This window comes from Uloborus diversus, chromosome 10, assembly GCF_026930045.1.
Source record: "Uloborus diversus isolate 005 chromosome 10, Udiv.v.3.1, whole genome shotgun sequence".
Taxonomy (NCBI): Eukaryota; Metazoa; Arthropoda; class Arachnida; order Araneae; family Uloboridae; genus Uloborus; species Uloborus diversus.
This window is the reverse complement of record NC_072740.1, coordinates 13,427,246-13,444,865: the sequence shown is the minus strand read 5'-3', so window position 1 is coordinate 13,444,865 and position 17,620 is coordinate 13,427,246. Positions and strand designations below refer to the sequence as shown.

The following is a 17,620-nucleotide window of genomic DNA, read 5'->3' as shown; positions in this document are numbered from 1 at the left end:
AAATAGGTTTAAAATTGTCCTTACGTGTTTAGAAAGTTTACAAATTACTTAAATATGAACTTTTACATTTTGATTGCTTAGTGAAAATATAGTCAATTATTGTAACTTTGCCCCACATTTTCTTCACTTTTAACTACCTCAGGCGTATTTTAATAGGATTATTGCCGCTATTGGCATAAAACGAAAGAAAAACACCTAAAGTGTTTTGCAGTTATCCAAATTAAGAAATAAATGTTATTAAAAATAATTAAAACTAATTATTATTAACCTGGTAGCCTGACACTCGAGGTAATGTAAAGCCACGTGAGAAATGTGTTGAAAATTAAATTAGTTTAAAAGATGAATTGTAGTTGAACTTTAATTCATTAATATATCAGTTATAAATGTTTGAAAACTCCTCATTTTTGTTCTGTAGCCACATAAGCGCTATATATATATATATATATATATATATATATATTCATATTTTATTATATTTGGAAAACAATTTTCAATCATTAAACCAAAAAATACATCACTTTTTTTACTTCCTTTTACCAAAAAGGAAGTATTGAATTCACGAAAAAAAAAAATTCAGACAAAAAATGGCCTTAATTTCCATTTTTCTCGCCCTCGAATGAATATTGAGTTTTCTTTTTCAACCCAACCACACGTGGATATATGCCTAAGAACGTATAGACACCCGAAATATCATTTTGACGATACCCGAGTTAATTACAACGAGTTTCCTCACGACATCTGTATGTACGTATGTATGTGCGTATATGCGTATGTACGTATATTTGCGTATATGCGTATGTACGTATATGTGCGTATATGCGTATGTACGTATATGTGCGTATATGCGTATTTATTTCACACAACTCAAGAACGGTATGTCCTAAAGAGTTTAAATTTAGTACGTAGACTCCTAGTATGGTCTAGTTGCTCACCTTTTCTTTTGGTTGCACTCAGATGTTTCTAAGGGGATATTTTGCACCTTTTTGGGGTAAAATCATTGCTAAGACATTTAAACATTTTAGACAAGAAAGGACATGATGATAACAACAACAGCCCTACTAAGCTACATTCCGAAACATGACAGCACCACTGGGGAAAATCAGTGGAGTCCCAAGAAGAGTTTTGAGGGTAGTTCAACGCTCTCGAGGCTTCCCATTTTTTTTTCTTCGGCTAAAAATCGGATACTTTTCTAACAGACCTTGAATACATACTAAAAATCTGTCTATTAATAATCTATCTTATAAATATTGACAATTAACCATCAAAGACTACTTTTGTTTTTTGATAGGACGGGAAAATTCCGCTATTCTTAGCTGCTGAATGTGACAACAACAGTATGTGCAGAGAACTGCTAACCGCTCTGAGCAAAGAGCAGCTCAAATATAAAACAGAGGAAGGTGACACAGCTATGCATATAGCCACTCGCAGAAAAAATGGGGAACTTCTACGGCTTCTCTTAAACAGTGGAGGCTGCGTCGATTCCCAAAATGTAAGACGAATTCATTTATCTTCAGTTTGTGGGTATATTTGGGTTGGTATATTTTTCTAGCTACTAATACTAAGGGGAGTCAGTACCCTAAATACTTTCAAAAATTCGATTTTTTGATTTTTATATATTTTGAAACTCCATTTCAAAACCTTTTTAATGATACAAACATCTTGAACGTGCTCATATTAGAAGTAAGTTAAAATAAGCTTTAAAAAATGTAAAACCTATTTCGATTGAGGTATGATTTTCTCATTTAAATTGCAATATCTCGAAATGATATTTTTTAAACTAAATGTTCCTTTTTCTCAGAAACTAAATTGTGTTAGGCTTTGAAATTTTTACCACCTATTACATACATCTAACTGCATATACTGAAGTAAACTTTTTCTCATATTCGAAAATTATTTTTTAATAGAGCTGATTTTGTGTGGCAAAATGGTATTTTTTGAAACAAATAGAATTTTTTACAAAAAAACTAAGCTTTCTTTCTGTAAAATTTTACTTCAGTATAGAGAACAGAGTCTACTTGAGGTACAGAAAAAAATTCATACTTGTATCTTTAATAGATTTTCAGAAAAAGGTACATGAACCTGTGCAAATTAACATTGACGGTATAGGGGGTACTGACTCCCCTTAATAGCAGAACCTGTTGTCTGTCTGAATCAACTCATTATTATTTCAACGATGGAATTGCCAAAGGAAAACTTCGTTGTGTGTCTTGAGACTCCTTTGCAAAAAATAAAATTTACGTCTTTTCGGTGCTGATCGGTATGACATTACGTATGGAACAAAGTTTGAAGTTCTTTAAATTCGCCAAAAAATAAATAATATGCTTATAATAATCAGTTTTTGTATGGGCTCCCCCTCGCTTTGTCGTTAGTTATTCAAGCAAACACTACCACGTTCATTTGTGTCTAAAATGAGAGCTTTTGAAGTGAAACTTTTTATACGAGGGCTTTGAAATTCTGATCCGTAATTTTTTTGCTTGACAGTAGTGACGAAGTTATTTTTGTGGGATGAAAAGTCGCTCATGCTCTCTTCTCGCCGCTTTCTTGCTTTACCATTTAAGACATTCATATATCGAGCCTTTTATTTCGCAGCTGAATTGGGGCATTTACCTATTACAATGACGCAAACATGCTTGCCATTTTGAAGCAGTATTGTCTTTTGAAAATTGTAAATGTGTCCAGTATTCTAACTGGAGAAACGGAAAAAATCAAATCGTTGTCGAGCAGTTACTTTTAGAGTTATTTGCTAAATTTTATCAAAATTGAATCGTAGCTACTTTTTGATATATAGATGTATAACGACAGTTCTTGAGCTACTTGAACTTCAGTTACTCCAGCATTCGAACGTAATTATACTGTAGAAAAATATTGAAGGATAATTTTGTCCGTAGTAAATTATAACAAAATAAAATGAAAAAATGTGTTACAAAGTTATGTCAGTCTCTCCAATGAAAATATAGAGATGATTTGTGATGTATTTGAAGGTGAAATATTGTTAAAAATCTAAGTCTCTCTAAGGTAAGTGCAAAAACATAAATTGAAATTATTTTCTACAATTTTATAGTCTTTAATGAAAAAATAAAACTCGAGACCTATTTGTCTCTTAAAAGTTTTGCCTTTTTTCTCAGTTAAAGTATTTGTAACATTAAAACACTTTGTGTATCAGAAGCTAAAACAGCATTTGGGTTTTAGAATGAAGGCCTTACCCCTCTGCATATCGCTTGCGAACAAGGAGATGCAGAAATATTAAAAGTATTCTTCCAGTTCCGTGCAAATGCCAACATAACAGACAGCCAAGATCGAACGCCGCTGCATATAGCAGCAGAAAAGGGCTTCAGTACGATTGTGGAAACGCTAGCGGACAAATTCAAAGCTTCAATTTTCAAACGAACAAAGGTAAGTAGGGAACTGATTATCAATATTTCCGTTTCAATAGTGAAATTGAAATCATTAAAGAATTGTCTGTTTTAAGTCTTTTCAAATGATATCGTGCTCATGATTTGTATCACGCTACGAATACAGGGGGAGACTACGAATCCTCCCCAAGAGTAAGGGTGCATTCCATACCCCCCCCCCAAGAGCAATCCACCCCCCAAAAAGACAGAAAATACCCCTTTAAAACAACCCCCCAAAAGAAATCAATGGCTCAGCCTGCGCCATGACTCCTCCCCCTTTGGGGGCGCCCCTGAAAAAAATAATAACTTTATGCGAATAGTTACACACAAAATAACAAAAAACCCTTTATTCAGAATAACAAGTTCCTTGTAACTCCAAAACAAGCGTCAGCAGTTATAATTAATGTTTGCACAATTATTTTGTTTATAAGCATCGCAATTTTTAGAAATAGATCTGCCACAACTTGATTTCCGGGTGTTTCCTGAACGTGTAAATATATTACTGCTCTAGTGTTATACTAAGACATCTTTAAAGAGTGCTCTATTAAAAGTCCTATGTAGATGTATAGAGAAATTCCAGCTTTATCTAGTTTTATACCAACATATGCTGAATTTCAGATTGTTGAATTTATAATTTAATTTTCATTGGCGCATTTCCTGCATTACAGCGCGTTAAAAAAACATTTAAATGTGTTTATTTTCAAAACAAAAATTTTATAATGCCTCAGTATTGAACTTAGGACACGATGTATTAATGAGTGCTTATATGACGCATTAAAAAAAGAAAATAATAATAATCTAATTACTTGCGCAAAACAGTAGAGAATCTTAGTGGTACACTGTAAGAACGATTCAGAAACGTTCCTGGAAATTAATGGGCAGCTGATGTGCCCAATTTCTGCCAGTAACATATCTTGCAAAAAACAGGAACGTTTTCAGCTAATATTCAGAATCCTTCCTGAAATTATTTCGGAAACCTCCTGCAAAAATTCAGAAATCTTCCCGTTTGAAGCCAGTCGTGTCACTGGAACTTTAGAGTAAATTTTGGCAGGTATAATTAATAACTTAGTCCCTTCCTGATTTATTACGAAAGTTCCATAAACAGTATTGCAAGCACGGCCAACGTTAAGCCAGAATTGCAAGTAAGCATCGAGAATTTTACTCGCCTGCAACACTTGCCAAGCAGCGTAGTTCCATACTTCTTTGCTCCCTCTGGGAGCTTAATCAGCATGGACGGGCCATAAGTAACCTGAAGTCGATTCACTTTATAAATACGCAAAGTTAATATTTTAACTGGAAGCTAAAAATATTTTTTACACCAGTAAGAAGTGTGCACTCGTGCAACTTGTAGCAATTCAGGAAACTTTTTGACAATAATACTTGATTTTTCAAGGAAGTGGATAAAAACCTTTGAAGTCCCGACACGTTACACGGAAATACTCAGTAACGTTTCGGAATTTTTTTACAGTGTAAGGAAAATAGCCAGAAGTCAACACAATGCGATGAAATTTTAAAGTTTGACAGTGACTATAGGGTTATTTATTAGGGGAAAAAGATTTTATTACTGACACATTACTGTACAGTTTAAGTTGACGCAGTACAGGTTACAAACCCTTCAATGTAATTAGCATATACGTACATGTTTCATATTGAAGAGTTTTTCTTTGAAATATGAAGATTGACCTGTTCTTTTTTTTTTAAATCTTGTTCATATGTGCTCTCATATCGGCCCATGTGAACAATTGATCATTTTTGGAAAAACTGTCAAGTGAAAAAAATCTTAAAAAAAAAAAAAAAAAAAAAACGCTGAAAATAAACCATGGCACAAAAAAGGCTATTAAATCCCGGAGACATTTTTTCATTGAGAAACTGATAATATTTTTTTTAATTAAGAAATTTAAAAAAAATGTTCTCATGGACCTCCCCCCCCCCCCCACACTTTTCTCTATGTAAAATGTGTAAAATCTTATTATTGCTGATAATGCTCTTTCATCTTTTCTTTCTAGGATGGAAGGACTCTGATGCACATAGCTTCCGAATCTGGTCATCAAGAGACAGCATTAGTCTTCCTTAAAAAAGGCGTGCCTCTTCATATGTCAAATAAAGTGAGCACTCGACACAATGAACTTTTCATATGTATTGACAGTCTTGCTGCTACCAGCAGATGTACGACACCAAAGTCGTAGATAATTACAGAAACACAGTTTTTTTTTTTTGTTTTTGGAAAGCGAAAGTGTGCAAACGGAAACAGTTCTAGAAATAAAGAGGAGGGTCAGAACATCAAATCCTTTCTTTTACCCGATCATGTGCTGAATCTTAATGAGAAGAAACAATACGCGAAAGGCGATTTGATTGTTTTCTATTTTTTAAAGCAAAAATAAGCGCCATATTTAACTTTATTTAAGTGAATAAACTTTATTTTAATTGCTTTTCTACCTCCTTTTACAAAAAAGGAAGAATTGTATTCGTAAAAAAAGTTTCGCTCAAAAATCGACCTTAATTTCCATTTTACTCACCCCCGAATGAATGTTGAGTTTTTTTTTCAACTCGACCACACGGGGATAAGTGCCTAAGAACGTATAGACACGAGAAATTCCATTTTGACGATTCCCGAGTTAATTACAACGAGTTTTCTCGTGACGTCTGTATGTACGTATGTATGTGCGTATGTGCGTTTTTTATGAATCCTTTAGGATAATTTAACGAGCGAGTACAAGACTGAAACGAAAACTCCCAGAATGCACTGCAATATGACGAAATCGGAACAAAATAATTTCGTCAAAAAGTTGAGATTTCTAGTTTTGTCAAATATCACGTGATTTGGTGACGAAAGAATGGTCGAAAAAAACGAAATAGTGCTCGAGGATTGCCAAATCGTCAAAATTGAGCGTTTCATTTTTGACAGTGTATGTGCGTATGTATGTCGCATAACTCAAGAACGGTATGTCCTAGAAAGTTGAAATTTGGTACGTAGACTCCTAGTGGGGTCTAGTTGTGCACCTCCCCTTTTGGTTGCATTCGAGTGTTTCTTAAGGGGTCTTTTGCCCCTTTTTGTGGGGAAATCGTTAATTTTTTGTAAACTCAAGTGGCGTTATCATTTGGCGGACACTTGGCAATATTTTGCCAGTCTTTTGATCGCCAAGTTTTGTCGCCAACTTGGCGACAAATTTGGTGATTTTTTTTTTTTTAATTTTTAAATCTGATTTTAATTTAGCCACTGTTGGTGATATTTAGAGAGTAAACGATTGATTCACATTAAAATTGCTAGTAATGGGGAAATGACCTTAAATTGGAGTAAAAGGAAGTCTTGTGATGCACACATCAGCTCGTTTATTTAGAGATTTTCATTGGAAGGTGAAACGCTTAGCTATTTACTATCAGACTCGTTCTTAGAGTTGATTTTGTGGATACGGTTTCTAAAAATGTAGCATTTGTTTTTAGAGATGTGTTACCTTTAGCTGTTGTATTTTGTGCGTGTAAATTTTAGTGATATAAACTATGAAGATTGGTACATGGGGTAACGAACTCACTATAGTATTTAAAGGAGTAATTTGATGACAGCGAAGTTTATGCTAACAGCTTCGTGTAAATCAGATCAAATGATTTGTAGCGTAACCAGTATTTTAGCGACTTGACGAATAAACAAAATCGTACATATTAAATTTATTGGAAGTCGAGAGCTTTAATGTTAATGAATTGGTTTTTCATAATAAAAGCAATCCAGGCACTAAAATAAAAGTGTTACATTTTTCTTCCTTACTATCCACTTTTGATGAAATTTATTCCTCGTAACTTACTTATGCATCCGTCACAAAATGCCTAGTTTTCTTCATGACTTTTTTTTTTTTTTTTTAGTTTTTGTCGTTCAAATTTGTCTCATAAATGAGGGAAAAAAAGTATAAGTCAGTCAGCTTTTCACCACGCAAAATCAAATGAATACAGATTGTAGAAACATAGTACAATTTCAATTAGATTTAAATATATTTCTACGCTTAAGGAATAGAAATTAAACCAGTGAAAAATTACTGAGATAAAAACCAGTTGAAGGACTTTAAGAGTAATAAAAAATATTTTGACTGAAGCATAGCTCAAAATCCAATAACCAAAGTTTAAGGTTAAAAATGGTCAGATGTAATAAATAGTCTTGATACAAATCACTCTCTGACTCAGCAAAATAAAAGAGGACTGTGTACACATGCGCCAAGCATCTATGCTTCAAATTTATTCCAGATAATATTCTATGTAGTACTGTCATTTTTAGACCGCTGCCAAAAGAAAATGTTTTATGTAAGTTTTTTTTTTTTAATTAGTTCAGAAAAACATACTTACATCAAAAAACGATTTCTATTATATCATATTTGACTGGAAAAATATTTTTTTAGATACTTTCTGAATGAAGAACTAGATTTCGATCGAAATGAGAAATTAGAAAGAACGTAAAAGAGACAATACGTGGAAAAAGTTTTGCTTAATCAAACATTATCAATTTTATTATGTTTTATTTCAATAATCTTCAGCAATATCGACAACGGTAGAAATTCATAACCTTATATTTGTAAAAGTAATTTTCTCTAAGTAAAAAATTTAACCAATATTTTTTTAAGTGCAAGGAACCTGAGAATATTTTTAACTTTTTGTTTTACAAAACGGGAGAAACAAACAGTTACAAAGAACTTAAATTGCATTGTGAGTGTATGTGCCCATGGCCTGTGTAATGTGTACAGGATCATTTTTAAGGACATAGTAATGCTCTAACATTAAGAAATGGTAAACTTGTCAAGTCTTCATAAAAGAGTCCCAAAAAAACTAAATATATTTAAATAAAATAGTTTAATCCCATAATTATCAAAATTAAATTTAAAATTATAAGTTGCTTATTATTCTTTGGATTGTTGTTCGGCATCACTGCAGTAATAAAACAAAACTACGTTTCCTACAAAACATTTCAACATAAACAACAGTATATATAATTTCTAGGAAACTAAAACGTTTCATTGTTATCAAAGAGTGAATACTAAACCTATTTATTTTAAATAAGTGAATAATTTTTTATTTTAAATAATGCCAGTTTTCCTTAAGTAATAATTTTGCGTGAGTAGTATTTCACATCTTGTTTTAAATTTATTTGTCTATATATTCTTTACGATTTAAAAAATAACGTGTCTATACATTCATATTTTATTTTTTCTCTGTGTATATTTACTATTTTCCTTGTACCCATGTCATGAAGTTTAAATTAGATTCGATTTTTGGACTTTGAAAGAATTTAGCAGGAGTTTTGAAACTGCTTCCAAGCAGATTAAATTTATTATGGGGTTTATTTTCATTTTGATATTAGTATATTATCTGTGTTAGGAAAAAAAGAAATTTATCTTAAATTTCACATTGTAAATTTTTGCAGTTAATGGGAATAATGCTTTTATCGCCTGTAAAACAAAAAGGCTCTTTTTCGTTATTTTTTCCCTTCAAACTTACATTTTCCACCGTTACTTCTCTTAAAAAATACTCGGAAATAAATGCCTAACAAATGAAGTTGAAACTATACGCATGAAATTCACAACCATTAAGAAAACTTGATATTGAAGGAACATATCCATCACTAGTACATAAGTAGTACACTTCCTGAACATGAAAAACTTCACGAAAGTGTTCTTGGATAGTATTCCTAAAAACATAAAATGAGAGCTTTCGTTACATTTATAAATTGTGTGGAACCGGTTCTGTCACTAACGAAAAAGGTTAGTTCAAACAAGACCGCAATTTTGTCTTGCTGTTAAACATAATATAATGTTTTTTCTCTTGGAATTAACTTTATCTTTGTATACCTCTTTCTTTTTTTTTTTTTTTGCGAGTTTTAATTGCTTTCAATGTTCAAATTTTTGACAGACTGGAACAAAAGCGATTCATACTGCAGCGGCACATGGATTTGTAGAAGTAATAAGAAACCTGCTAGATCGAGGGGAAAACGTGGATGCTACTACACCAGTAAGTTACTTATTAAATTATAAAAAAATTACATTAAATTAAATTTTACTTTGCGAGGTTTCCACATGCGTGATAAAGCCATCATGTAACGTTCTTTTATTAAAAATAAATTGCGTCGTTGCTATGGAAAAACGTGAATTTGCAATTATTTCCAAAAAAAAAAAAAAAGGAAACTTAACTATAAGATTTTCAGAATATCAATTAATTTCCGAAACATAAATTTGAAATGCCCATTGTGGAAAAAATAAGAAATCTGCTAGGATTTGTAGAAGTAGTAAGAAATCTGTTAGATCGAGGTGAAAATGTGGATGAAACTACACTAAGTTATTTTTCCAATTGTAAGAAAAAATATATTAGTTTAAATTTTAAGCTGCAAAGTTTTCACATGTATAATAAAACAATCATGTAGTTATTTTATAAAAATAAATTGCTTTGTTGCTATGGTAAAATAGATTCGCAATTATTTCAAAAAAAGAAAAAAAAATGGGAATTGGGGTGTAAGATTTTCAGAGCATCAATTAATTTTCGAAAAATAAATTCAAATGTTCCTTTGTGGAAAGAATAAGAAATCTGCTAGATCGAGGGGAAAATGTGGATGCAACTACACCAGTAAGTTATTTTTCAAATGGTAAGACAATATAAATTAGTTTAAATTTTAAGTTTCGAAATTTACACATTTACGAAACGTAAAACCATTATATAAAGTTCCTTTGTAAAAATAAATTGCTGCTAAGGAAAAATGGATTCGTAATGACTTCAAAAAAAAAAAAAATGGTTGGACTATAAGATTTTCAGATCATCAATTAAATTTCGGAAGAAAAATTTGAATGGCTCTTTCTTCGTTGTTTCATGAAATTTATGAAATTCATCTCTATGTAGTCCGGATTGTAAAGAATACTTCGTAGATTTTATTTTTTATGCATGTGTTTATTTGTGTTGCGTTAACGCAGAAAAAGAGTTTCTGTTGAACTGACTAAATAATGAGCATTGTTTTTCAACACTTCCCCTATATTCAGTAACATTAAATTGTTTAATTGATTTATTGAAATCATTTTTTTTCCCATATAGGATTTTTTTTTCTTTTTTGCTATTCGGCTTCTTTTCTTTTGATCTTTTAAGTGCGAAACACTTTAATTGCACATAATTTCGTAACTTAAAAAAAAAAATATTAAAACTACTCTAAATGGAAAATCTTAAATTTTTAAAAATGTGATTATGATTTTCGCTGCATAACTCATTCTGAAAACGTTATCTTTTTCCCCCTTCTTCTTAATTTTCTGTTATTCTTATTCACACTCTAAAAGCGTCTTTTTAGGTGGCGTAATTTTGCATTTGAAGTCACGAGCATTATTATACTTTTCAGAAGTCCACGTGTGGAATTTCAAAAATATTGCCTGATAAAATTATTACACATTTCTGATTGATAAACTTATCAAATTTGTTGCTTTATCTGTTGTAAAATGTTAAATAGATCAAAAATAGTGTGGGTCACATGTAAAAAATGAAAAACGAAACACGGAAAGCAGAACAATGTTTTCAAATTATTTGTTCTGTTTGACTCAGAAAATTGACATCCGATACATTGAAAGGTTTAAACGCTTCTATTTGTCAAAATAGGGGTAAGGAAAGGCGGTTTGCAGTATTGATAACGATTATGAGCGCTGTGCCAATCTAAGAATTTAACAACTTTAAACGCATACATAAATGAGTTCGTCCAAGATCAAGTATCAAGTTACCAAAGTCACACTATATGACATTCTGATTGATGTTCCGCTATAAGTGTATCAATAATATTGCTCGTTAAGTAAGTAGAGTTAAATTCATTCCGAGAAAAGTCCAAAAATAATTTTCTGTTCAGAAGATTCACCTCTGTATCTATTTCAAAAACATTATGAGAATAGGAAGAAAATGGTATTTTTAAATTGCTTTAATACAGCATATCAGGTTTGTGGGGAGAGTATTTCAACATTAGAACATAATTTTTGGGGGGAATTTTCTTATCTTAAAATAAAATCAAAATACTCTTTAATTGATTGCAATTCCCAGTAAAAGAAATCGTATTTTATATCTATATCCAAAAATTATAGGAAAACTTTACAGCCTTACATCTGGCAGTGCAAGCTAATCAACCAGAAGTTGTTGAAATCTTACTTGGACATGGAGCTAATGTTCAGTTGAAAGCTGGAAAAGTGAGTTTCAACTTATCGTTGCTCTACACCTTTTGTTTTTTACAATGATGATATAATAGAAACAAGATTTTCTTTTTTGTTTAGTGAAATAGCAAAAAAAAAAAAAAAAAGTAGTAATAAGGGTTTTTATTTATTTTTTTTTTTCAATAAGTTTCTGTTTTATCAACACGATTCATTTAATAAAATGTAACCAATGTGATGTAAACACAGCTTAAATGAATATAAATAAAAACATTTTATAGGGGTACTCATTCCCATAATAAATCATTTTATTGAATAAAAAATATTTAAATAATGAAATACAGTTAACTCCTGATTATCGGCGGTCGGATTATCGGCGGTCGGATTATCCGCGGCTCTGCTTATACGCGGGTCTTTTCACAATTTATTTTATTCATTTTTTTAACGGTCATTAAATATTTTTTTAACTTATAATTGTGTTACTGTTCGTTTTTTAGCTTTAAATGCATATATTTTTTTACATTCAATGTTAGTAGATGCAATGTAGCAATGTTTTTAGCTATAACTCAAATGTATGTTTGAGTTTTATTCATATTTTTTAGCTATTGTATACAATAGTATTGTTTTTTAACCTTTTTCGGATTATCCGTGGTTTTCGCTTATCCGCGGTTACCGTGCCACCCTATTCAGCGAATAATCAAGAGTTTACTGTAAACCCAGAAAAGTTCTTGCAAAAAAAAATTCGCTAGCGTAGGGGAGGGTGGAGCACAGTGAAACGAAAAATATAAAATTCAAGAAATTTGGAAACTTGAATTCTATAAGAAAAATTTTTAAGGTGGATTTGCAAAGCAACTTAAGTATACAAATTTTTGAGACACTAAACATTTCATTACTATTTAAAGTTTTTGAGATAATATAAAAAAAAGGAAACATAATATTTTGTCTCACTGTGGTACATTGGGGTACAGTGCTATCGGGGTACAGTGAGACAGCATACAGGGCACAGAGAGACTGCAAATAGGGTTGAGTGAAACAGAATATAATCAACTTTTAAACTCAAAATTAAATTATAATGAAAAAAGGATTGTAACACATGTTTATAACTAACGCATTTTGAGTATTGTTTAATGTTCTCGTGGTTTATCGTCTATTGTTATTATTGTAATACAGTGGCGGCTCGTCACTATGGGCCGGGTGGGCCGGGCCCACCCGACAAAATAGTGCATAATTAGATTATTTAAAAATGTCTTTTGTGTTTCAGTTTTAAATAAAATCAGGGCATAAAACTGATTTTAAATTTCCAGCACTCTGCTAATCGCTAATATAAGAGAAAAGTGTTCCTTTTCTATCAAATAGCGACAGCGCTTTAAGAATGATTCTTTAGGCCATTTTAACGGCGGCCCACAACTTAACCAACTGCGAGCATTAGTAACGAAAGCGGCAAGCGACATCACCCCGAACGATGCGTATGGGCCATGGGCCGGCTCCCTTCCTGCCCCCTCGAAAAATATCTTCATCCAATAGCAATAGTAGAATCAATGGGAGAAATGTGTCTCGTCTCGCGTCGCTTATACAAAGTTTCAGTGAGGCGATGGGCAGAATTTTCGGAGCCCACCCGACGGGGAAAGGAAAAGTTCTCTCTCTCTCTCTCTCTCTCTCTCTCTCTCTCTTTTGATTTAATCCATTTTTTCCTTTTCTTTAATCTTTAACGGCTGTTACTATGAGGTACTAGGGTTTACAATATTTTGGGTTCCCACTCATTTCATCGCATGGGATGTCCATTTTAATTTGTTTATTTTTCTTTATGGAACTTAGAGCGCATTCTCGAAATTTTTGAATGGACATTTTGTTTTCGAAAAGGCGTTTCCCATTTTTTAAGTTTCAGTTTGAATTTAGGTTCAGTTGGTTTTCGGTGTCGTGCTAATATAATAAGATTTTAAATTTTTGAATTAAAAGCTGCACCTAAAATAATCTTCATTGGATGAGATTTTTTCAATTTTCTTATAAGCTATGATATTTGGTTAAAGTAATATGTCTTAATCGTGTTGGCCTTATTATCATGCCTTTTCTACGCTAACGTATTCTAACGCTCATCAAACCTAAATTATTACACAATGAAAATTAAAAGTAATTTAAATTTCTTATAAAAAGAATATATTGGTAATTAAGTAAACTGTTTCTAGAAAAATTAGTTACCAGTTTCGTAATTTGATATATATGAGGCAGTGAGAAGCAAGGGGATGTAAGTGGCAAAATTAAAAATTTGGAGATAACCAGTACAAATAGTAGGTGAACCTCTCCTCTGTCTTAGGGCAAGAGATAGCACTAGTAGCCCTGGTAGGTGCTGCTCTAAAGCATGATTTTAAAGAAAAAAAATCTATGAAAGCCTACGTAGGAAAATATCTTTAAACGCGTTTTAGTCAAAACTTGAAAATGTTCACTTACATCCTTTTGCTTCTCACTACCTCATATAATAACGAAACATGTTAAAGTGAAAGTTAATGCTGCTGCATGATCCCAGTCACAATCTAATTTTTGCTATTTTGTATGGGAAAAAGGAGGGGGGGGGGTCTTATTGGTCTTCATTGCCTTATTATTTGGCACGCCCATCTTAGTTCTCTTCATTTTATCTGTTGTCCTTTTTCTTGTGAAAACTTTATACAATCGTCAGAGGCAACCCGACCTTTTGGGATGGGAGGAGAGTGGTTGAATCCTCAATTCACAAAATGAAACTCTGAACTTTACCGAATGATATAAATAAAGCATGCACACATACTAAAACATAATTAAAAGATACATTAGACCTGAAAAGCTATATGAACTCCAAATTTGCCAAATAAAGAACTTTTGGGAGGCCACAATGACCTCCATCAGGGCGCCCTTGATAACAGCGGGCCTACCTCCAAATTAAGCCACGAGCCGCCACTGTTGTAATATGTACAATTTTGTCGTGAATATGCCTAAAACGTCTTGACCAGGTCTTGATCCGGGGTCTAATGGGTTCGAATCTTAGCGCTGTGCGAGGGAGCCACTGTGATTGTCAGTCAGATTGCGCTGTGCGGCAATGTTAGTATGTGTACGAAAACTGCGTAGAAAAAATTGTTGTCTAAACTTCAGAGGTGTAGTTTGATTGATGTTTAACTGTTTCAGTAAAAATAGATTTCCATTGTTCACATTTAAAGCAAGTGAAGTTTGAAAATTGGGTTCTTCACGGGAAATATTTCGGATAGGTTATTTATTTAAGGAAATTAGTTACTTTGCTAGATTTACTGAAAGTGAGTTTTACTCAATTTTTTATTAGTTATTTTTACGACATAGCAACCAGCGACATTAGTAAAGTGCATTTACTAGAACTTGAAACAAGTCTGGATCCAAAGAGCTTTTGAAGCCGTAATTGGGGACAATTCGACCTGCCCTCTGGATGAGTTCTAGGACGAGACACTGATTCATCGCATTTGTCAAATTGACAGGCAACACAACCCTTCCCTCAATTTTGTGCTTCCCTGTTGTACAAAGTTTTCACTTCTATCTTGTATTTATCTACACACTCTAGTTTGTTTCAATTATTCCGGAAACCGAGAATTTGAATTAAACCGTAGTTCTCCCAGACAACAGTAGCTGTAAGCTACAAGTCATTGCTTGGAAAATTCTACACCAATTGAGTTCAAAATTAATTGTGCTTCCGCAACAACAGACGTAATCCGCACTCTAAAAACAACAATTCCAAAAATGACGAAAAAGTACTCAAATTTGAGCACATCGGGAGTCAAAATGGCTCCGACTACGTGGTACTCAAATTTGAAACATTCAAATACTCAAATCAACATGTGTGCTCATTTTTTGAGGTATTTGTGATCATCTTTGACTATGTAATAATTTTAAAACTGAGCATTATATACTCATTTTTGAGTGTAAAATGATTCAGCACACCATTTGAAAACATGGGTACTCATATTTAAAACAAAAAGTTTCAAGAAAATTTGAAAGCATGAATGTACTCATTTTTGAAATTTTCATTTTTCTCAGTGCAATTTGCTGGGACGTACGAATTTCTTAGAAAAAACTACGTTTTTTCTAAGAAATTCTGCATTAAGTGGAAATCCTTTAAAAGTTGCTGTGGTATTTCCAAAGCCTAATTACTTCTGTCTAAGTTTCTTGTTTACTTCCACAGTAACAAACTTTATGTAATAACCTTTCTCTAACTTAATCATATTCTGACATTTAACATTTTATATCTTTAGAATGGCGAAACGGCATTACACATGGCTGCTGGTGTCATTGACGGACACAAGTGCGCTGAGCTCATTATCAAAAGTGGTGCAGATGTCAACGCCCAAAATGAAGTTCGTACATTTTCTTATCAAAAGAAATTTATTTTAAACCTTGTCGTTAAGAAGAACCAGATCATCTAAAAAAATCATTATTTTGATAGCAGAGTTATTATACCAGCTCCACTACCAATTATTAATTTTAATGCATCCTTTATTTTTGAGTTCCATAAAGAAATAAGCAGGGAAATAAATCTTGCGTGAATAAAAAATTTTATTCAAGCAAAAAAAAAGCATAAGCATCATAATTTTGTCTTAAATGTTTCCTTCATTAAAGTAGTCCGTTTAGAAAAGATCACCATCACACACACGGCCTCCAGATAGACTCAAAGTAGTTGAATAAGGCTGCAGTCTGGACTTTTGAACTCATCCCAACTATGTCTCGCAGCACTTTAAAACGTTGTTTAGATTGAACTTCCTACACAAACTGGAAGTATGCTTCGAGTCATGACGTTACCAACCACACCACCAAAAACATTTCCCCAAACCATGATAGAACCTTCTCCATGCTTGATAGTTGTTTGGATAAGCGGGAATAACATACGTTGACCCACTAAACGACGAACAAAGTAACAATCGATAGACCCAACTATTTTGAATTTTGATTCGTCACTAAAAGTTATTTACCTCTGAGCACGTGATCAACCATTGTGTTTTTTAGATCAGTTAAACCTTTTATTTTCACTATCTCCCTTTCAAATGATTTTCTTGATGTTTGCAGTATTTAATCTAGTGGCTCCATGTAGTACAACAGTTTCACTTCTATAACGTGTCTTTATCGACACAGTTTTTTTATTTTTTTACACTATACCACCATATAGTAAACTGTGTAGTGAAGGACGCATCTGAGCAGTTTGCTTAATATCCCATAGTATGTACCTCGTAAGTACGTAAAGCGCAGTATCTGAGGGAATGAGTTTCTGAGATATTTGAAAAAACGCGTTTTGCTTTCTTTACAAAGATAGTGGAAATGTAGGAATTTAACACTTTTTTTTCGACTTTATTTTCAAAACCAAACAAGCAAGCTTTTACAATAAAGATTATGTACAATACATGACAAAAAAGCAAAAAAAAAAAAGAAAAAATGTCAAATTTGCAGATACTGCGCTTTACCTTCCCACGGCAGAATATCTGCATCAATATATCTTTCTATCTATCCCTTAAGCTATTTCTATGAGAAAGAAAATTGTAGACTGTTTCAACATTGTTCCACCGCTAAATAGATAGACTAACTCACAACAGTTTATATACCTACTTCTAACCCTGAACTGAGTTCTTGTGGAACATTTCATTCTTACACATTCTTAACAATGGTGTCGTTTCCAAAATTTCAAAAGTATTCTTTTCTGAAAGAACATGCTTAAAAACATAGGATCCGACCATTTTTTAAATAATTTGACTAAGTTTAATATTATTAAAAAAATATTTTAATTGGTGCGCTTTCATTGTTTACGCTTCTGCCGATGACATCACAAATGATGAAATGTCATTCACAGAGCATAATTATTAATTTGCTACTTTACTCACATGTACTGGCAACGATATGGTTGATCGCAAGCATAGAGCGCAATATTTAATTCACTTCTTGATCATCATAACGTGGAAACGCGGTAGACATGTGCGCCAAAGTACATCATTTGTAATGTCATATAGACCACGCCTTATTTTCAAAATTGGACATTTAAAAAAAAATAATTAAAAATGAAGCGTTGGGAAAATTAAAGTATTTTTCTCGCTCCTTTTTTTTTTTTTTTTTTTTTTTTTT

General features: G+C 32.5%; 1 protein-coding gene across 1 annotated transcript in view; it reads left to right on the top strand.

Annotated features, from left to right (window-relative positions):
- The window catches only part of LOC129231537 (ankyrin-3-like), an 86,703-nt gene that overhangs the window by 32,698 nt on the left and 36,385 nt on the right, over window positions 1–17,620 (top strand). Inside the window, exons 4-9 of the mRNA XM_054865878.1 lie at window positions 1,289–1,489; window positions 3,190–3,393; window positions 5,399–5,497; window positions 9,279–9,377; window positions 11,465–11,566; window positions 15,769–15,870. Coding sequence (XP_054721853.1) covers window positions 1,289–1,489; window positions 3,190–3,393; window positions 5,399–5,497; window positions 9,279–9,377; window positions 11,465–11,566; window positions 15,769–15,870 — 807 coding nt within the window. The remainder of the gene's footprint in view (window positions 1–1,288; window positions 1,490–3,189; window positions 3,394–5,398; window positions 5,498–9,278; window positions 9,378–11,464; window positions 11,567–15,768; window positions 15,871–17,620) is intronic.